This window comes from Corythoichthys intestinalis, chromosome 1 (assembly GCF_030265065.1).
Source record: "Corythoichthys intestinalis isolate RoL2023-P3 chromosome 1, ASM3026506v1, whole genome shotgun sequence".
In the NCBI taxonomy this organism is placed as follows: Eukaryota; Metazoa; Chordata; class Actinopteri; order Syngnathiformes; family Syngnathidae; genus Corythoichthys; species Corythoichthys intestinalis.
This window is the reverse complement of record NC_080395.1, coordinates 44,385,844-44,409,188: the sequence shown is the minus strand read 5'-3', so window position 1 is coordinate 44,409,188 and position 23,345 is coordinate 44,385,844. Positions and strand designations below refer to the sequence as shown.

Here is a 23,345-nt window from a genome sequence, read left to right as displayed (position 1 = left end):
CTACTTTTTGCACTTCAACTTAATGGACATTGTTCAGCTCCCGCTTGGTTTTTGCGACTTAGCCACTTGGGGGCGGTGAAATACAGATATACGTGGTGTTGTTAGAATTACTTGGGCTAGGTTCATACTGCAGGTCTTAATGCACAAATCAGATTTTTTAGTGTTTTTCCGACTTGAGTGAGGCATTAACTTGACGGTCTGAACAAGACAAATTGTATAAAGGTAGTCCATTTCAAATAGATCTGGGTCACTTTCGTATGTGGTTTAAATCCGAGGTGGAACACATTTTTCCAGAATGTCGCGGCGGTCTGAACTGTCAAGTCTCCCATATCGGAATTCATGCAGTAATTACGTCATCAAAGAGCGAGAGGGACAGGGGGCTCCGGTAGCAGTGCAGCTGTGGGTTAGTGCCAAGATTGCCTTGAACATGGCTTTTGGGGAAGGGTCGGGCGTGACAGCAGTCATAAAAAAATAAAAATGGGTTGAGGATATGCCTGAGAATGCTCAGTTTTCTCTCTGCTCTATATGAGCAATACCGTATTTTTCGGACAATAAGTCACAATTTTTTCCTAGTTTGGCTGGGGGTGCGACTTATACTCAGGAGCGACTTATGTGTGAAATTATGAACACATTATGATATCATTTCACATGTTATTTTGGTGTTTTGGATTGACACTGATGGTTTGGTAAACATGTTAGCATGTTATTTATGCTATAGTTATCTGAATAACTCTTAATAGCTATGGACACCTTCGCGTTCTGCGTTTGGCAATTTGTGTTCAATTGTATTATTGACTTTTTTATATTGAAATGCATGCTTTTAGTTTGTGGTGCGTTCACGTCCACGTGGGGGCGCACTCGAACTTGTTTATGCGAAGAAAAGCGCTCAAACGGCAGAGAGAGAGAGAGAGAGAGAGAGAGAGAGAGAGAGAGAGAGAGAGAGAGAGAGAGAGAGAGAGAGAGAGAGACACGGCTGCGAACCTGGGTTCATTGTTTATGCTTGTAAAATATCTCTACCAAGGCAGCGCCTTGTGTATCATCTTCTCTGTTGTTGTTGTGTGTTTCCACCCGTCATTGGACACTTAGAGCCAGTTGTGTGGTTGTTTGAACGATGTGCTAATGCTAGCGAATGCATGCTAACCGTTTGTGTCATTGTTGTAACAGTACCTAATTATCATTTATTTACATTGATGCGAACCTGTTTCGTATCGAGGATGAAATTGATTCAGCAAATTATACGGACGTCCAGCATTGTCATTTGGGAGTTTAGCTCGCTGTATAGCCAGGACCGAGCCGTAGCGTCCTGGTGAGGACAGTATATTCGCATTCCGTTGTTCATGCACTGTACACTATACACTGTACACTTATTCGGCATGGTTTTCTCTATTGTATTTTTATACTAAATTGCCTTTCAAGAGGACATCTGTTCTATGTGTTGGATTTTGTCGAATAAATTTCCCCCAAAAATGCGACTTATACTCCGGTGCGAGTTATTTATGTTTTTTTTCTCTTCATTGCGCATTTTATGGCTGGTGCGACTTATACTCGGGTGCAACTTGTAGTCCGAAAAATAAGATATTTCAAGATTGCTTACACGGCCCAGAGTCAGGGCAACGGACAGTGCGTGCATGCTATCGAACTATATATGCTTTGAATGTAAGCCTAAATGGAGATTATTTATGTCTGTTATTTGTATCCTTTTTTTGGAAATAAAATATTATCTCCCTTGAATGACGGATGACAGCCAGCATGTGTAGTCATTTGTTTTGATGCTTCTGTGCATGCGGGTCTTCTTGCTCAGCGCATGTCGGACTGCGAATTAGTGCGCATGAGTAATACTTGAACGGGCTCAATGGACAAAGGCAGTCTGAATGGGCACACCAAAAAAACAGGTATGACAAAAAAATCGGATTTGTGCATTAAGACAACCTAGTATGAACCTAGCCTTAAAGAGCCATAGTAATATTAGCCATTTTAAGCGGAAGACGAAGAAATTTTGCCTGTGAATAACGCAACAGATATTGCTGTTGTGTTCTCTGTAAGAACTGTAAACTGTCTGGTAATTGCTGCTTGTTGCGATGTACTTCCACCAAGGAGCACTCTTATCTAAACTTTTTGTTTACCAGTCAAAGCAAAAACAATGAACTGAATGATGGTTTGGTCATTCGAAATTTTATGGCAGGGCTTTACTTTTGATTCAACATCTAACTTTAGATCCTGATATTGTGAACAGATCTTTACTTTTTATCTTTTTAGTCAACTATAACCTGAAAAGTCAAGTCGAATTCAATTAATCGATGACTTCAATGATTGTTCACAGGACGATATTTTTTGCGCTTGCATGTTTTGAAGTATATATTCTGTACGCTCAGATTTGAAAGGAGAGGAAATGCATTGACAAGGTTCGGATACTTGGTTCAAGCAGTGTCACCCCTCACAGCAGCATCTTTGGAAGAATCCAGGTCAAGCATGGAGGGATGAGTGCGAATGACTACCAGATGGCTCTGGTCAGATTTCAAGCTGAGGGGCAAAAGGGGGAGTTCGGATGTTTCTGTAAACACATCCCAGCAACTTCAAAGTCAACTTGATTTTTTTCTTTTCTTCTTTTTTCAAAATGCAGCTACTCAGCAGCCAGTAGAATAAGTTCAAGAACCTTTAAAATAGAATTTCATCGCGTACTTAATATTGTGGGCATCAGGTTTTTGTGTGTATTTTTTTCTTTTATAGCCAGCATTTCATGCTTTTTTTAAACCTTTTTCTCTTGTGTGTTTGGGCTTCTCTCACCTGGGTGTAGTGAGTACACATAGGCCCCGAGCAGCGCTCAGGACACCAAGGGTTGCACTCGTGAGGGTAGGGGTAGGTGTAATCTTTCACCTCATCGTACCAGGCCTGAACATGGAAGGCGGGCGAGCGGTATCTGCACACAAAAAGTAGTATGTTTAGTCAACCAGCATTGGGTAGAAGGGAATAGTAGAAAATTAGTAGGAAATTTAAACGACAACCAAGGGTCAAAGAGAACTAAACACAGCCACAACCATCTGACAAATCAGTACTGTAAACATGTCTTTTTAGGGTATTGAAATGAGCGCAGCGCGATGACGGTGAGAGCAAAGGGAGCGGAAAGAAGGGAGTCCTCGCTGGGTGTGCTGGCACAAGAAGAAAAAGAAAGGGAAGGGGGTGGAATGAACGGCTCAGTGAGAATGAGAGCAGATTCCTGGAAGGGCACCTGCTGTGACGGCAAACGATGTCATACAGAGGCCTACTGTGGACAAACACACATTGAGTCAAGCCCTGCATAGGCCTATATAGTACACTATATGAACTAAAAGAATCATAGAGCTGGCGCCCAATTTGGTTCTGTTCAATACAAAATCAAGAGTGAGAAACACGTTTTTACCCATCACACTCATCTAAACATCTAAACAACCCAACCAAGCATTAAACGTATTGACTGCCATTGACGGCGCTAAACATCCAATCCATTTTGAAGATAAAATTATAGTTCATAAAACGTGAGGAATCTGTGATCGATTGATCACTAAAAATATAACTGATGTTGTACGCTGATCGCAATGAGCGTCACTTAGCCACGGCCATCGCTAAATGGCCTCATTACTGTGGCTTTCCTTTGTGGGTGAATTGAGTCAGTTTTATCTTTATTTAATTTGTTTAGTGAATATTCACATTTAGCTCCCATTCAGACTGTTGTCGCATTAAATGGTTGTTCAGTGAGGCAAATAAGTATTTAGTCAACCACAAATTGTGCAAGTTCTACTACTTGAAAAGATTAGAGAGGCCTGTAATTGTCAACATGGGTAAACCTCAACCATGAGAGACAGAATGTGGAAAAAAAACAGAAAATCACATTGTTTGATTTTTAAAGAATTTATTTTCAAATTAGAGTGGAAAATAAGTATTTGGTCACCTACAAACAGGCAAGATTTCTGGCTGTCAAAGAGGTCTAACTTCTTCTAACGAAGTCTAACGAGGCTCCACTCGTTACCTGTATTAATGGCACCTGTTTTTAACTCATTATCGGGATTAAAGACACCTGTCCACAACCTCAATCAAGTCACACTCCAACTCCACTATGGCCAAGACCAAAGAGCTGTTGAAGGACACCAGAGACAAAATTGTAGACCTGCACTAGGCTGGGAAGACTGAATCTGCAATAGGTGAAACGCTTGGTGTAAAGAAATCAACTGTGGGAGCAATTATTAGAAAATGGAAGACATACAAGACCACTGATAATCTCCCTCGATCTGGGGCTCCATGCAAGATCTCACCCCGTGGCGCCAAAATTATAACAAGAACGGTGAGCAAAAATCCCAGAACCACAAAGGGGGACCTAGTGAATGACCTACAGAGAGCTGGGACCACAGCAACAAAGGCTACTATCAGTAACACAATGCGCCGCCAGGGACTCAAATCCTGCAATGCCAGACATGTCCCCCTGCTGAAGAAAGTACACGTCCAGGCCCGTCTGCTGTTTGCTAGATAGCATTTGGATGATCCGGAAGAGGACTGGGAGAATGTGTTATGGTCAGATGAAAACAAAATAGAACTTTTTGGTAGAAACACAGGTTCTCGTGTTTGGAGGAGAAATAATACTGAATTGCATCCAAAGAACACCATACCCACTGTAAAGAATGGGGGTGGAAACATCATGCTTTGGGGCTGTTTCCTGCAAAGGGACCAGGATGACTGATCTGTGTATAGGTAAGAATGAATGGGGCCATGTATCGAGAGATTTTGAGTGAAAATCTCCTTCCATTAGCAAGGGCATTGAAGATGAGACGTGGCTGGGTCTTTCAGCATGACAATGATCCCAAACACACAGCCAGGGCAACAAAGGAGTGGCTTCATAAGAAGTATTTCAAGGTCCTGGAGTGGCCTAGCCAGTCTCCGAATCTAAACCCCACAGAAAATCTGTGGAGGGAGTTGAAAGTCCGTGTTGCCCAACGACAGCCCCAAAACGTCACTGCTCTAGAGGAAATCTGCATGGAGGAATGGGCCAAAATACCAGTTACAGAAAACGTTTGGCCTCTGTTATTGCCGGCAAAGGGTACATAACAAAGTATTGAGATGAACTTTTGGTATTGACCAAATACTTATTTTCCACCATGATTTGCAAATAAATTCTTTAAAAATCAAACTGTGATTTTTTGGGATTTTTTTTTTCCACATTCTGTCTCTCATGGTTGAGGTTTACCCATGTTGACAATTACAGGCCTCTAATATTTTCAAGTGGGAGAACTTGCACAATTAGTGGTTGACTAAATACTTATTTTCCCTACTGTATATACGCAGGAATAAAGACTTAGACGGACTTAGTGGTTCTCTTCTGCAGAAATTGAATTCATCAATTTCCTAAACAGCGTGATTGTAAAGCAAAATACCTCTGCATTTTACTTTTTGTTAAAAACAGATATAATGCTGACTACCTAGCTAATGAAGACCGGTTGGAGGAAGTTCTGCCGTATTGAAGGTTAGGAAAACCCCTACTGTCTGAGACTGGGCTTTTTTTGTTCGACTGCTACAGTGACGATGCGGATTGTCACTACAAACATCAGACTAGTTACACATACATACTTTTTAGAAAACGATAATCATAATACAAATAATATCAGTTAAAATGCAGTTCTTTTTATGACTTTTAGTGTGTAATTTGACCTTATTTTTTAACGTTACAATTCTGACAACCACAGTACCCTGTGTTTAACCATAAATTTAACATTCCATTTAAAGATAAAATGGCACAGTAGGGGGAATGTATCATAGCGGTTTCGTGGCTTCCTATTGATATATTGAAGAGGCCTCACATAACGTGTACATGATAAACACCAAAGATGTTAACACATTTATTTTAAACATATTACCACAGTTAGGCAGAATTTTGGCCCAGATTTTTCACCCTTTGGGAAGGAGGGGAAAAAGAAGCATGAAAGAGAGTGTAGTGTCGTCGGCCAGCAATGGAAAAAAAAAATCCCTGCAATTGGCTCGATTTTCACCATCTCTCAGCCAGACGGACCTGTCGACAACACTTAAGCGATTGCCAGTGACTGTCAATGCGAAATGAGTTACCGGCACATGTCGTTAGCGACACTGTGTGTGAGTAAGCCAAGAGCACACACACTGTGTTGGATCATGTGTGAGGAGGGAGGAGTCGCTCATATGATACCACTTGCTTCATTACTATTAACCTATTTACTGCCATTGTCAGCGATAGACGTCCAAGCCATTTGGACTGCGTCGATTTTCGCCACCAATTACACTGGGGAATTACACATTCTAGTTAAGTTTGACAGCTGTTTTTAATTACCGTATTTTCCGCACTATGAGGCGCGCCTTCAATGAAAGGCTTATTTTAAAACTTTTTTCATGCATTAGGCGCAACGCTGGGGTTATGTTATGCATCCATTAGATAGAGCTGCGGTCCAAGTTGCGGCTCAATATTGATTCATATATATATAAGGTGCATCGGATTATAAGGCCACTGTCAGCTTTTGAGAAAATTTAAGGCTTTTAGGTGAGCCTTATAGTGTGGAAAATACGGTAACTTATGGATGCAGAATTTAAACTGATCTTAGTTTTTCTCTATCACATCAAGGTTTTGAACCACACGATCCCTGTTTTCTTGAAAAATACTGTACTTAACCCTTTATTGAGCACTCATTTAATTGATTGGCTGCAATTGTTGGAGTTGATGGAGAGGCTTGCTTGAATGATTGTTCCCAGCGATTACATTCAAAATGAACTTGACATTTAGACCTGTCAGCTGCAGTCAGTTAAATACTATGATTTTTTTTTTTTTTTATCGATTTTTAAGTGTTGTATCACATCGGCCAGTAAAAGCATTTTAAAAAGATATCGGATAATAACGACATCGATTTCAGGCCAATATACATGTTGCCTTCAAAATGAATGTAGAAGCCTTCTGCCTTTGTACAAGAGCTTGTCACAGCTTAGCACAACACTTATACTTCTTGGACATTAAAGTTTTCCAAACTAAAATGCTTGGGATTTGTTATGTGAGTAGACCATTTGACCTGGGCCTCACAATACAATTAGCCATAACATGTTAAGTCCACGACCGCATATATTGGTATTGGTTTGATATTGGTTTCGGATTTTTGGAGTTGGACAATATTGTTATCAGTAAGAAAATCATCATCGGACAATGACCAGAGTGTATTTCTGTTTTTATTCATTTCAATTTTATTCGCCCTTTTTATTAACATTTTATAGATGTTAAAATGTATTTATCCAAAAATGTTTGAATATAATAAAGACAATAATGATCAATAATTTAAAAAATGAAAAAAAAAAAAAAAAAACATCATTGCTAACATAATATTTTAAATTGCCAAAAGGTTATTTAAATATATGCTAGCCTTATAGAAATGTTCAAATATTGACACACAACGACAATGCAATGTTTATCAAACGCTATTGCTAGACTTCATCGTATAGTGACAGGACACGGGGCGCTGACACTGCACCATGCCTTCTGGTAGGGGTCCTGCCCACACCTAGCATCAAGAGGAGTTTTTCTCAAACACACGCACGCAGCGATCTAATGCTGGCTTTAGGTTGAAAAAGTACGAAAGCTGTACCGAATACAAACAGGAAGGATTGTCTTAGGAGTGATTGATTTGTTCGAGGATTTAAGGTAATTATTACATTTTTCCTCCCCTACATTCATTTTGAAACGTTGTGAAAAAAAACAATGGCCGAAATTAGCCACATTGGCATCCTACTTCGCAATATTTACGTAAAATAAATGCTAACTTCCCGGTCTTTTAACCAAGAATTTAGACTGTTTTATGTTCATATTTATAAAGAATTCGGGGATTTCAGCATTTATTTACAATAATTTTCATCATAAAAAGCTCTTTGTTGTGCCACATTGGCCAAAAGACTAGCATCATTTTGTAATCACGGTGCAAATTTTAGCTTTAATCGGCATAAAAATCTCACTGTGTGGGAGCGACTCACCTTCCCCAATGCACGGCAAGGTTCTGCCCGATGGACATGAGCAGGTCCTGAGGTCCGTGATCCCACTGACACATCTCAGCCCAGTGCGTGGCAGACCTCTCTAGCTCATCATCCCACACCTGTCGACATTAAGCACTGCAGTTTAATCACCAAAAGAGAGTCTGATAACAACAACAATATATAACAAGCCCACCTAGTCATTCATTAAACTAAATCTGGAGGATATGTAATACATCCTTAAATGGCTTTTCATAACAGCAAAGACACTTCACTACTCAGCCTCTCAGCAACTCCTCAGTAAATTTCCAGCCTTTTGGTGGTCGCGCACACACAAGGACACACACGCTTTTCCTCTTACACTCCCTAACCTTCAAGCTGCCCCGACAACATTAATTCCTCTACTTTGCCCACTCCAGTGCCACACGGGCTCCTAACAAGCACCCCCTCCTCCCTCACTTGTCTTCTCCAAAATGAAGCAGGTAGACTGCACAAAGTCAGCATTATTATCCAGCTTGTTAAATAGAAACACACAGCACAGCAGGCGGGTAATAGCCTGATGTCATGACTGCATGTTTCCAGCTGAGAGAAAAGACTTTTTAAACATGCAATTAATTCAGTGCAATGGCAGAGAGCTGGAACAGGTTTGTTGGCATACCAACCAAAAGATGGCGCTATTGCACTTTGAAGCTACAGTACATCTGCCATGTAATCTACATCTACAGGGTGACCCAAAAAAAAGTTTACACTCAGTTGACTGCTTGTTTAAAAGCCATTGAAACATATCTAAATAGGTTGTCATGCTTAAGTGATTCATTAAGGTCACTCAATGCAGCTGGTAATCTCTCGTCTCTACAATTCCTGTGCTTCTGCTGAAAATGAAGAAAACTTTAGCTGTACCTGAATTGCTGCATGCCGGTCTGACACCTACTGAGATTGCAGCAAATCTGGGAATATCCAGATGTGCAGTCTACAAAGTTAAAAAGAAGCTGAAAGATACTGGAACAGCCTCACGAAAACCTGGGTCTGGAAAACCCGATCTGTGCGGACCAAAAAGTTGATTGACAAGGTGATATGTGGCCACCCCAGAGTCCAGATCTCAATCCCCTGGATTATAGCATATGGGCAACTGTGGAGGACAGTGCCTGTAAGAAGCCACAAACTTCTGTGGCAGCCTTGGAAAGGTCCATTGTTAGATCTTGGGAAAAGATGACAGCATCCTACATAAAGAAGACCTGTCAAGCGTTCCGCAGGCGCCTGGAGGCTGTTGTGACACTTAAGGGAGGACACATTGAAAAATAGAGTGTACTGTACATGTTCTTTACAATAATGTATAATTTGTGATTAAATTCTAATTCTAAACTGAATAAACATGGCATTTAAATTGTATTGTGGCAGTGTAAACTTTTTTTTGGGTCACCTTGTATATTTTGCCTTATCGACAAGTCATCAAATATTAATCAGCGTGCCTTACCATGTACTCCATGTCGGCCGCGCTGGGATACACCGAGCCCCTCAGCTTGTTATGCAGCTGGAGGATCTCCTGGCGGTCCGACCAGCGGATGGCGCGCCTGCTCCTGCCTCGGCTGGTGCCGTTCTGACCAGTTTCTTGGTCCTCGTATCGACTCAGTAGCTGCCTGATCTCCGGAGTGTCGGGCAGGAAGAACGATGACGATCTTCCGAGCCAGGAGACCAGCAGGAGGGAGAGGAGAGGGATGAAGGCCATGGTTGACGGAGATAGTTGAACACAGTGGCTTTTTATTTTTTACACGAGAGGGGAGTCAGTCCTGACAAAACCTGAAAGGAGAGAACATTTGATTACTTCATTCCCGTTGTTGGAGATTACAAAATACAAGTTTTACGTCATAAACTGAACATTTCCTCTTGCTTGGAGTTTGTACACACGCCTTTACCGCATCGCATTATGACCCAACACTGCGGAACTATATGTGCGTAATGTGATGACCGAATAGTAACTAGAAATGCTAACACTAATGCACAAATGACTCATAGACATCATGTCATCAACATCATGAGTATAACAGTCAAATGGGTCAATTTAAATACCAATAGCATCAGTTTTTCTACTGAAATTAAAATATTAGTAATAAAGTTGAGTCTAATTTCCGTTGCAGCTTTCCTATCTAGTGTGGAAATTCCATGTTTTTCTTCATCAGTTGGACATCTATAGTTGAGTACATTACCTTCCCAGCCCAACAGTTGTTGATGTATAGCAGTGCCGTGAGAGGCCAGGGATAGTTCAAGATAATTTTGGGGATGTTTTGAAAACAAGTGCATTGGCAACACTGAAGTCCCTCAACAATCAGTGGTTTGGTATTTAGTTAAAAAATCTCAAACAAAGGCTTCAAGCTGATTGCCTTTTCCACTTTAAGTTGAACTAGTCATAAAACAAAGAGAATAAACATACAACCTCACCTGTCTGTTAGCTCCATTAATACTGTGGTGTAACAACCATTTAGTGAACACATGTAAAGTGTTATATTCTTTATCCTCTGCAACAAATGACTTGGGAGCTAGGATGTGTCCTTATTTATTTTCATTGAATAGAAGCAACTTTCGAGTCATTTCATTATTGCAAGATGTCAGAAAGTACAATGCTAAGGAATGATTATTTCATGATTAATTAAAAAAACACATTTGTGGGTCATTTTAAGCGGCGTTTTCTGGAGGCTGGAACAGATTCATTGTAAATGCATTAATTTCAATGGGGAGGGACGATTTGAGATACGATTGTTTTAAACGTAATGATTAGATTCTGCCCGAACACAATATCAGATAAACTTGCGAAAACCAATGATATTCTATACATGAACCCCATTCAAAATTTTGCCCTTAAAGAAACAGTCATGTAAAGCATTATACTTAAAGGTTTGAAAAGTACAAATTACAACCACAACAATAAACAGAGCTGCACAAAGTGTTAAATGAATTCCGAAAACATCTCAAACCAATGTTTATAGAGGCTGATTTATTTTGCTCCGGCTCAGTATTGGATCTCGTTTTGTTGCTAATGTTGTGGCCAATAATGATTTAATGTCCAGCAAGAGGGAGGACTTGTTCAAATAAAGCAAGAAAGGTGCAACGGGTCCGTGTGAACCGAGAAGAAAATAAACAGGAGTTTCTCGCTAGCACTGCTCCGCTCCTTATCCTTGAATCCCTTCACCTCTTTCCCTCTGGCTGCAAAGAGGCGGCTTGAGGTCTGGCACCGGCTCTGTGTCAACACACCGTGCCAGTGCTGGCATGCTGCGGGGCAGCCGAGCCAGGCAACCAGGCATCAAGCACAAGGCACCACACCCTAGAGCCGCCGCTCACACTCCAGCGAGAGCAGCTTCTCGGACTGGACCCTTCTCACGGGTCTCCTGAATTTTAGACCCGAGTGACAGACGGGCCGAGAAGACACGGAAGCGCACTGTAGCCTCACGTAGTTCGAAACTCTCAGGGGAAGGGGGCCTGACCTTTACTTCACCTCAGCGTCATGCTGGCATGTCAATACTACTTTCTGTCAATGAGCTAGAATGGGTGGAGAGTAACAATTCCCCCAAAAATCATAGTTTTCATCTTTTATACTATTCTCCACTGTTAAATGTTCAACAAAGGGTGATATGTCTTATAAAGTATACTATTAGTGTTAAAGTTTTTTTTTTTTTTTGGCTTATGAGTTTAGAGGTTACTCTATAACACCTTTAAACGATTCATCATTTACGCCTTGTTTGAAGTAAAATTTGTGCAGTTTTATATCTGATTTGTCATTCGCCATGAAAGCAGACCTATTAAGGATTTTTTTTTAAAGCTGTTGGCAAAAATCTGTTTCATTTCGAAAACGTGTTCAATTAAAACTGGATTAAAATTCCTTTCATCAATAAATATGTTCCTTATTTCCATCACCCGCTATCAAAGCAGACTGATACAAACTTCCAAAATGAGACATTTCAAAGCACCTGCTTTTATTTTGGAAATCTTTTCAACATTTTTGCATATTTTCTGCTCTGTTGCTATGGAACCCAATAAATTAATCAATATGTTTGTACACTTTCCCATTTTTTTAAAAAATTAAGTTAAATTATGTTAGCTTACACTGTGGCCCTCTCATCCTTTTTAAGAATGTGGCTTTTAGTGCAAAAGTTTGGACATCCCTGTCCCTATAAACCTTGTATAATCCGTTTTACAGCTCTCAATAAAAACTCAGTGATTGAATAAGACTTTCAATGTGCAATATTTTGAATACATATTACATCTTCGCGCATGCAGACAGCCTTGTTCATTGTTTAACTCTGTGATGGAAGCACAGAGGCACAAACGGCAATGATTTTTTAAAAATGAAATATACAAGACAACTCTGACAGGAATGTAGAAAAAAATGTAAGCAACAACAAAAACTTATCTCACCTCTGCTTGTCTTCACTCTTCACTAGTTTGAGGCTTGTCTTGTATTCCTGTGTGAGGATCTGCTGCGAGTTGCCTGCACGCAGGATGTGAGTCTACAATAGGAGCAGCTCTGAGAGCCTTATATAGAGAAAGGACCCCTTAGGATAAGAGGAGGGAAGAGGGGGGAGAAGAGAAAACCTCCCCCGCGCCATCCAGCCTCCCTGAAATGTTCCTGGCTCAGCACGCACCCAAGCAGCAACAGCAGCAGCCTCACGTCAGAAGGGAAAACTACAAATAATGTTCATCATCACGCTGACAAATGAGTCGAGCAGCTGGATCAGCAGCTCACATTGGAGCTTGGCTGAATGACTGCTGCTCACATGTATGCATGTGCATCCACTTGACATCAAGATGCTTTTACTCCTCTAATTCAAACTGTGAAAGTGCAGTCTATGGAATGGAATAGAAACCATAGGCATACAATAGGCCAAACTAGCTCAGACTTTAATTCATCAATTTTAAAATAAATTACTTCAGTTCATTGTTCCAAAAATGAACTAGTTCATACCAACAGTCGCACGGGTTGCCAGGTTAATAAAAAATAAGGCTCGTTTAAAGTGTGTTTAGGTGGGTTTTCACGAAAGAAACCTGGCATTCTGGTAGGAAAATGAACTGCCATCCGAAATGCGCTCATTGGGTTCTGAAAGAAGTCTTCACAAAAACGTCCACAAAGTCAAAATGCACTACACTCAGGTCACATTCACTCAAAATCTGAACCAGTTCATTGAACTCATTTAGGTACAATAATTGTATTATTACTTTTTTTTTTTTTTTCCCCCAAGTACAGTTGAAAAGTCCGAGCACTGATACTACTTTATTGAGAATAGAATTTCATGCTACATCGGGGGAAATTTTGCAGCCAACTTTGTGAAAAATCAGTTCCAGTATGTATTAGTATGTCTCAGACGCAATATCTCTGCATCAGTTTTAATATTTAGAGAATTTAAGACCTATGAGACCAAATTCTGAATTTCTTAATACTCCGAGACTTATTGTGAATCACACATACGTCGACACACACACAAACAGGTGTTTGATTCATCAATGCACAAAAATACTGGGACAGGAAATGAAAAGTTCCCCTTTTTTAGTGTCCCTTTTTAGAGCTACCACTCTTCCAGGAAGGTTTTGCGCAAGATGTTGGAGTGTGTCAGTGGGGATTTTCAGTCCACACATCCAGACTAAAGTTCTCCAAGCTGGCTTTTATAAACCTTGGAACCAAAAAGGGCCTTCCCAAGATCTTCTAATAAAGCTTAAAAGCACTGGTTCAATGACTATTGTGGGAGCTGGGGCATCAACTGTTTGATGCGGTGCATTCAGTGCCAATGACGGTGAAAAACATCCAAGAGGGAGGAAAGGAAGGACTAGGATATGACAGGGCAGGGTGAATGTGACATTTTAACACATTGGCTGCAAATGATCATTGCCAGCTCCTGCCAGTCAAACTGGATTGGATGTAGTGCTGCAACGATTACTCAATTAACTCGAGTATTCGATTAGAAAAAAAGATTCGAATTAAATCTTGCTGCTTCGAGTATTCCTTTAATTAAAGTAGCGTTGTAATTGTTTATATTGAAAGTGTTTGCATTCAGTTTTATTGATTTGGGTGGATACACTGCCCTCTAGTCTGCCTCATTTCACATGGCTGAATCCAGCTGCTCCATGTTAAGACCAACATAAGCCAAGTTTTTGTTTGCGCTAATGTTTTTTTTAATGTATTCGTAATTTAGTTATAGGTATAGGTATATTCAGCCGTTTTTTTTTTTTGGGTGTGAGGAATATGTGTCTGAACCATTTGTTAAGAGCATTGTAAAAATAAAAAAAAGTTAGGTGTTTTATAGCATTTAAGCTAGCGGACATTTGCTATGTAATTTAGCCGATTGTTCTTTTGTTGTACATAGATCCTTATCTATTTATTTATTTTTGTATCGTTTGAGGCTCAGCTCAGGTATTTTAATTTTTCATGTTCCTCATCCAATTACTTGATAATTCGAACTAACTAGTTTATCGATTAATCGACTACTAAAATAATCGATAGCTGCAGCCCTAATTGGATGTGTATCGCCATCAATGGCAGCCAAAGAGTTAATGACTCAAATATACAGTAATATTTTACAACTTGGGACGTTCCACTCTTTAATTGCATTTGAACTTCAGTAATGTGCCATTGCGTTGCTTTGGACATCCTCAATCACCTTTTGCAAAAATTGTATTGAATGATAATTAGGAAACAAAGGTCATGACCAAGGGTGAAAGTGGCTAGAATTTCAGGCCGGAACACCCCGACATGAAGATCTCCACGGAGCCAGAAATTTTGTTTATCTATTTATTTTCATTTTTGTGGGGGTCAAACCTCCTAAAACTACTGAAACGCAAAGAAAACTGTTTTGGCACAGTTATTTCTTGATACATACAAAAACTGATTTTCATTCAAAATTGTATTTTTTCAATGATTTGCAAAATAAAACAAAAACACCAATAACCCCAACCTCCATCTCCTAATTCTTATTTACCCTCATTTCCTCACATATTAAATGCCAAATCTCAATTTTAACTACTTAAGAACATAGGATGTATATTAAAATTGAAGTTAACGTAAACATTTACTTGTGCTTTCCTTTTTTTTTCAATAATAAAGATATAAGTAACATACATTGAGAAAAATAAGTACAAATGACTTATTCTATGCAGAGTGAAATAGAATATATTTTGAAGATTGCGCAAACATTGAATTTTTTAAATCATAAGGAAATGAATAAGTAGCCTAACATAAATGAAAAAATATGTCCAAACAGCACATTGATAGCTAAGATGTTCTGAACCTCCCCATCGGAGCAAATAAAACTAAATATGATAAATAAGCCTCTCAACTCTTTCCTTGTTCTTAAAGATTTGATCCATTTTCTGTTGCATTGCCCTTTTTTGTCGCATCAATTCAACAAACTTTTTTTTTTTTTTGCTGTTCCAGAAAACATGCACATTTGAACCAATCAGTGCTAACTATCTCTGCTGATAACATGTCAGTATGTCAGCCAACTGAACAGATAAATGAGTCCAGGCGTTTTGCTTTGCTGCGTGCATTCGCACATTGACGAGACTCATCATCGTCAGACTCAGATAACTGCAGTACCTGGGGAAACTTCCATGCCGTCCGTGGAATAAAATAAATAATAAATATCGGTGGAAACGGATTACGCTACACAAGCACTTTATTATGCTTGTTATTAACACTTGTGTATGTAAATCTGATGTTGGTAGGTTGTTTTCTTCTTGGAGATGAAATTCATGTGTGGCAGCTTAGCATTTTTTTTTTTTTTTTTAACATAGCGTTTTTACAGGTGCCGTCAGATATTTGGAATCAAAGCACCGGAACAGCATTCTGGCCCTGAATCTTATACCGAACTGCATTCCGGCCCTTAATCTTATACCGGAACTGTGTTCCTGACCTGAATCTTATACCGAAACTGCGTTCCTGACCGTTCTGGCCCACTTTCACCCCTGGTCATGACCAATTATATACAATTACGTACAGTTTGGCTGCTTCAACATTAACAGTGCTCTTGAATATGGGGAGGGGGTCTTCAACTGATTCAAAGCACTGAAACTAAATTGTTACGTACTAGTATGTACATACAGCTGAAGATCTATGCAACTGTACTTTCCTCCAATGGGTGATAAACATATAATGTACAGGCTTCAGCCCAATACGTAATTTATACAATTTCAGTGGAAACTCTTCTGACGTTATATAATCATAAACAGGTGGGAATGCAATTTTTCTACACGATGTTCAAGGGGTAACCACCGTCATACACACACTGTACTCCATATGCATTACAGTGAGCTAGTTTATTTAGACAGGGGCTTGGAGGTGGTGGTTGGAGAACCTCTAAACATGACGCACACACACGAACTGTAGCGAAGAGGAAAGCAGTGAAGAGACTAAATGAAGAAGGCATATGGAACATGCTGGAACATGCGGCTGATTAGCAAAACAAACCACAGAAGGGCATTGAAACGTCCACGCCGGTCGCTTTAAGGTTGCCTTTGACTTCACGTGCTGCGGTAAAGTGATGCCGGAACAGGGTAATTTCCTAACCGCAAGTGTACATGGGGGTTCCTGCAGTATCATTTGGTATGGTTGGGGATGCTAAAAACACAAATGACGTCATCTATTCACTCGTTTTCAACTTATTGTAGTCATAGGCAGAGTTTGACTTTTGTTGCAGGGGGACAAAACATGTTGATGACCCCAAAATACGGTGTCGGCTATAAAATTAACTTACAAGATATATGCTCAGTTAGTAGCTAAGCCCATGCTTGTAAATACAGGCATCCCAGCTGTGTGTGTGTGGGTGCTCGTTTTTCTGTGGAGAAGTAGACACCGATTTTTACATTCCGCGGAGATATCCAATTTAATGCCAAGTTTTTCCAGTCACTCACACCCTTGCGAAACGAATCCTCACCATGGAGAGTTTGAAAATGGCGGCAGGCAAAACTGCATCCTTTTTGACTGAATAGTCCAGCAAGGGATATTTATAATCATACATTGAAAATGAGTTTTTTGTTTCCCATCATTTTTAAGGGAATTCTAAATCAGCCTGCTTAGGACAGCAATGCTTTTGGCCAAGGACGTCGTCCATTGAATATACGCCCGGTTGTGGCTGTGCTGTACAATTAGTGTCTTTAGTGGGACAAACAAACTCCACTCACCAATTTGGAGGTGCTCTCCGGCATTTCATGGTCCACATCTTCAATCCTTGGTTCTCGCTCAGTAGTTGTTGTCGCTTTTGAAAGCTTAGTTTTGGAAAAAAAAAATATGTATATCCATCTGGTTTCTTCTGTCCTCAGGTGGTTTTGGTTAAGCAACGCAAATGTCTCTAAGGTGCTAGTCACATGGTCTGTTCGAAAATTACATGCAATGATATTTTTGACCACCAGTGGGGCTATGCCCACCCATGTCCCCACCTTAATCTCCACGTATGACTGTAGTCTATTACTAGTCATACACAGTGGTGCTTCAAAAAAATTTTCGTAGGGGTGGCAAAATTGGTACACTTAGGGCCCAAATACACCAGATGCATCATCTTTTCGGGTCCGATCTGGCTTTGTGTTGACTGCGTGCCACACAGTATGTCAAAAACAGGCAAATCATATCGGCTGCGCACTGCTGCAGTCCGACAACTTCGTTCCCTCGTGAGCTCTCGTGCGATAATGTAGCATGTAGAACGACAAACACACGGCGTCTGCACTCATCAGAGAAGCAGAAAGCGAGCACATTTTTCTCCTTGCATGTTGGTGTCTTAGTTGTGTCTGTCTCTTAATTCCAGATTGACTGCATCATGTTGAGATCAGGGCGGAGTCTATTATGCCCTTGGTTGTGTTGGCGGGCTTATATCTTTGTGCACATTTAAAATTTATGGCCCATAACATCTCAAAGAGCTGTTATAAACTCTTAAGTAATGTGCAATATTTATTATTACTATGGATAGCGAATTATGTACTACACCAACTAAAAAACGGCATACTTGGAATTGGTGTCTCATCACTGCAGATTCCTGTGTGCAGCGCAAACTGGTGGAATTTCTATGAAAAGTCAAGTAACATGTAGGAAAGAGAAAAGAAAAACGTCTTGAATAGACCCTCTATATTTCGTACTTTTCTCCCTCGACTCTGTATACAAACCAACATTGTATGTGCGCTGGGCACGAAAATTTCTGCAGTGGAACCACTTTCAGATACGCTGAATTTTTCCCCCGCTCCTTTTGTCCGTCTACTCTGTAGCCTACCCCATCGACTGATGAAGTTTTGTTGTGTTTTGTTTGTAGCACCCGACCATTCTGTAATATGCAATTACCGTTTTAAATTACATAACTTGCATAAAAACTCCCCATCCATCCTCATAGCTTCAGCTATGGCATGTTATGTGTAATATTCTGATTGGACATTTTCCGTGGCACCCTGAAGTGCACGCTATGGTGATGTTTTGTTCATTTGGTGCGGGATTAAGTCTACCGAGAGCAACAGGTTGAGGAAGTGTTGTTAGCGCCGTGTGTTAATTTAAAAAAAAAAAAAAAAATTGTGTTTGAGCTCATTGCCAGAAAAACACACATAATAGCTTGCAGTTTCCTTTTTAACGCTGTCCTTATAATAATGATCTGCTGCAGTGACGTGCGGTGAGGTTCATGGTTGGTGAGGCACTGACTCCTTTAGTGTCAGATTTCCAAATATATAAACCAAAAAGGGTAGCTTATTCAATTGGCTACTGGTTATTTCATATCTCATCAGCATTCTTCACAAAACAGGCACACACGGTACATATTATCGATACGTAAAAGTAAGAAAATAACATGCATTTGCTCTACACCCTCAATGTGTTGGCCGTCACCATTCTATAATTAATGCAACATAAATGAGAGTAAAGAGTGGTGTACAAAACCACAGAATTCAATTCTGACCTTTAGTGAAATATTCAGTTGTTTTTAAAACTTTTAATTCTGAAACTTTAATCAATTTATTACAGATTGCTAAACAAAAAGTGTGAAAAGAAAAATAATATTTTATTTAAGGCCAAAATTTAGTTTTTAAATATTCTATTGTATTTTTCTTGGTCCAAGCTCTTTTTAAAAAAATTTTTTTTAATAAGATTGAAATGAAAACTGTTTGTGGTCTTGCGCCTGTCCTTCACCACAAAAATCGGCGTTACTTTGGAAGGGCATAGGTTTTGTCTCAACATTCGTAGGGACGATATAACAGCATAACCTGCATGTAGGTACACTTTTTGCTGGGGACGGGACATTAATTGGACCAAACAGATTGGATGAAGGGGGCAAAGGGCCACATTTCTAATGTATATGAACCTAATTAATTAATTGGCAAAATGATCAATGCAAAATAAATCCTTATCTACTGATAATAACTTTTACGTGCATTGGTTTAGATGATACACTGTTCAATTCAAACCTTTGTTTTCAAAAAATACTAAAGAAACATTTTGAAAACTTCCTGAATAAATGTCTGGTTTTTATTAGCAAACATAAACATAGTGAAAATAATTCACTTAATAATGGTAGGGTCAATTCTATCCTTACAACATACGGAACTATTGAAAGATCTAAATTCTCTATATAACTGAACATTATATCATGCAAAAAAGGTAAGGTTGCTTAAAAGTTGGTGGGGACAATTTTAGCATGCTGAAAAGTTGGTAGTGTTATGTCCCTACCGTCCCTATGCAAACCTACGCCCTTTTAGTAAAAGTCCTCCTTATTTTCCTTTACTTTAAAAAAAAAAAAAAAAAAAATCTCTCCGCCTCAATGGAGAGGATTGCTTCAATTAGATCGTTCTGTGTTCTATTTGACAAGCCAGAAAACACAGTGGATGTGTCCAAATGTCTAGCTAACCTTTCATCTTTCTCAGCAAAACCATGTAATCGTTCTACATATATGCCACTTTTAGAAGAGCTACACGCTCATCGTTACCACCAAATGTTAACTCCTGTTTAGCTAGGATGCAGGTTGCATTAATGAGGTCTTTCAAACTCTATTTCTTTACCATAGCTTTTGAGGATGCTACCGTTGAGCTTCCGCTGTTCGTCAAAGCCAAATCGATCCTTGAGCTTCCAAAAGTTTTTAAAGCAAACAGGCTTTGAATGTGAGTGGTCGACCATTTGCTGAAGCTTCGTGGTAGTTTTTTAATGTCACAATATCTCGTGTTAGTCCAGACATTGGCACAAGTTGAGAAGAAAAGGCAGGGAAAGCAGCAAAGGCGATTTTTCGAAGGACAGCCACATAGACAGTCTTTTCGGGTGTACCAGTCCGTTTGAAAAGCGCGAGTTATCCTCGGTCCCGTAGTTTGAAGCAAACCTTTTAGCTCCGGTGTTGTGTTAACCGCGTCCACTTTTAACGGAAAGTCCAGTTTCACGTACGCCCCCTTGCAGTGCGGCAGAGTACTATCTGCCGCAGCCTGTGTCTTTTCACTGCGGTTTTATTTCCCATCAGCAAAACTAAATATGTCGCTAACAAACATTAAACTTTAAGGGTTAAAGACATTAGCCAGACTGAGGAAAATCAGGTCAAATAAAGTATCTGGAAACATTATAATGGCGACATGCAGATGTACGGCAACCAGCACGCTCCAATTCCATGTATCAACCCAGTTTGTTAAGGATTGCGCAATCAGAGGTGAGGCTTTACTCATTGCTGCCGCACCTCTCGTTTCATTTCATTATTTGAACAGGAAATAGGCAAATTCAGCGATTTTGACTATAAAAAATTTTTGAAATGAGTCATAAATAAAGAGCAATGGACAAATATTAATATAAATTTGATGCTATTATTATTTTTTTGTCATGATGACAGGTGAGGCTCTGCCTCACCTGCCTCCCCTGACCGCACGTCACTGATCTGCTGCATCATAGAATCACTTTATGATTTTCCACCTCCATAATGAAACGTTCTTCATCCATGTTCGCTGGTGTTTAAACCGTGATAAGCAACTGGGCTGTTGACTCCGGGCCCATTTTGATGGATGCGTCTCAGGCAAAACCAGAAAATAGCCTAAACCATCCGGCGGGCTCCGGCACACTGGAGATGGTCCGCAGTCAATCAGGAGCACTGACGCGGCCGGTATACGTTGAACAATAGGATATAATGGGAACGGATTGGCCCCGGCCTTATTTTTTGCCGGAGCCGGACCGAACCCGGAACGCTGATGCATCTGCTGTATATGGGCCCTTATTCGGCAACAACAGTAGGAGGGTTGTGGTAATATGTTGAAGTTACTGTGTGATCAAAGTAAAATAGTTCATATTTAGAGCTACTCAACTTCATCTCTCTCTGCCAATGGCAGCCAATGTTAACTTATAAAACAACATTGGAGCCGTTCTAACAGTAACAAGGTTGTTTATGGGTTTCCTGAGTTTGTGTTTTAAACATTAATGTGCCAAAGTCACTGTGTGGTCAATATAAAAACAGTGCATTTTAACCTATCCAGTGTTTCTCCTAGATAACTTGCAAACTTAGTGGTAGAGATGCCGATTAGCAACCATTTTTGGGGGAAATAAAAGCTGACAGAATTTTCCAAATTATGACTATTGTTTTAACATTTAGCTGACAATATCTTAAGTCTTACAAGACTCCACCTTTTGAAATAAAGGTTAAACAATAATACAGTGCAATTCAGTGCAATGGCAGGGGGCTGGGACAGGTTTGTTCCCATAACCATAAGATGTTGCCATTGCACCTTCATCGAGATGACCAGATGTGGCTAAAATGCAGTCAAAAGATTATACTTTTGTAGCACTGTTTTAGCAGGGTGATGGGGGCGAGATAAGGAACTGCGGGAATCCCTCTAGTCTTATCCAGATAGTCTTTGGGTTACTAACAAGTTCCATTCCTACACTGGCGATGTAAGCCGAATTTCCGTGTAAGTCAGAACCGTTTAAGTACCCCTGAACACCCCCTAAATCTCAAAATATCCAAAAACAGTATACATCATTGTACTGTCCACCCAAAGACTTGGAGGTAAGTCCTAGCTAGACAGCAAACTAAGCTGTAACCCCCCCCCCCTTCACTCGGCTGCGCGACGACTTTGTGGGAGCAAATACGTTCATGTGCGCAAATACTTTGTTCTTCATGCTCTTACTCATGTGCGGAAGGTCTATCTGCTCTATGCTTCCTGCGTCAACTTAAAAGCATGCATCAAAAAACAAAAGTCAACATTATAATCAAATACACATTTCGCCAAAGGGCAGAAGTTATAAAGTTTATTAAAAAAAAAAAAAAAAAAATTTAAATAAAAAGATAGTGTGGGGAACAATAAGGTACTGTTTATGAGACTTTTAAATACAAAAAAAGACTGCAAAGTGGCGGATGAGACTCCAGTGTCGTAAAGTCGAAATCACTTAAGTCGGGTACATCGTAACCCGGGGACTACCTGTACCGCACTACATGTACTGTGTAGACAACTGTTTTATACTTTGATTTGCTTTCAGGGTTACTAATGCTCTAAATTGCACTAAATTAGGATTTTGAGTTTACAGCACTGTACTTGGGTATTATGCTGCAGATTTGAGATGAATGCATGACAACTACATTCTAGACTAGTCAATGGGGTGGCCTTCAAAATTGTAGAGGGTGGGAGGGGCCACCCTTGGTGGCAACATTGGTCGTCCAAGCAATTGTCAACAGAACAATGAAATACAGTACTGGGTTTGACCTTGGAACTTAAAATCTTACCTTAAATTGCACAATGCCGAGATGCTTTCACGGGGCTGATTTCAAGAGCATCAAATTTGGGAATAACAGTCACTGGTTTTTCTGTTTTTAGAGAACATAAACCAGTTTTCTTTCTGCTCTGGTCTTCTGCAACAACTCCTGTACTGCAGTGACCCTAGTATAGTTCTGGCTCCACCTGGTGGCAACTACATATCACTGAAGTACAGAATGCTGAAGTAAATTGAATTTTAGACCAGGAGGAAAAACACAGCTGATGCTCTTCAACAACACAGTATAAAGAATGTGCTAACCAGTGTTGTTAATTTTACTTTTAAAAAGTAATTAATTACAGTTACAAATTACTTCTCCCAAAAAGTAATTGCGTTAGTAACTCAGTTACCTGAATGTAAGAGTAATTAGTTACTTGGCAAAGTAACTAGTGATATTTTTTTTTCTCAAAAAAAAAAAAAAAAAAAAAAAAAAACACACAGGTCACACAATGTGAAGCTTAAAGTGTTTGGGGGACAATTGGCCCTAGCCCAATTCTTTACCCTCCACTTAACTAGACGCAAGGGTATTGCGATAACTAGCTAGTAACCTTTGCTATGTGTGGAAGTCATTTAAAGTTGTGAATCAATCGTTAAAGTTGTTAAAATTTCTCCCGTTATTGCATTAGTTGCCTTCTGT

At 39.9% G+C, this 23,345-nt stretch overlaps 1 protein-coding gene across 1 annotated transcript in view; it reads right to left on the bottom strand.

Annotated features, from left to right (window-relative positions):
- crispld2 (cysteine-rich secretory protein LCCL domain containing 2) overlaps positions 1-12,512 on the bottom strand; it is a 29,952-nt gene extending 17,440 nt beyond the window's left edge. Inside the window, exons 1-4 of the mRNA XM_057850152.1 lie at positions 12,403-12,512; positions 9,470-9,792; positions 7,999-8,117; positions 2,785-2,917 (exon numbers count right to left, since the gene is read on the bottom strand). Coding sequence (XP_057706135.1) covers positions 2,785-2,917; positions 7,999-8,117; positions 9,470-9,721 — 504 coding nt within the window. The 5' untranslated portion in view covers positions 9,722-9,792; positions 12,403-12,512. The remainder of the gene's footprint in view (positions 1-2,784; positions 2,918-7,998; positions 8,118-9,469; positions 9,793-12,402) is intronic.
- Positions 12,513-23,345: the final 10,833 nt, after the last annotated feature.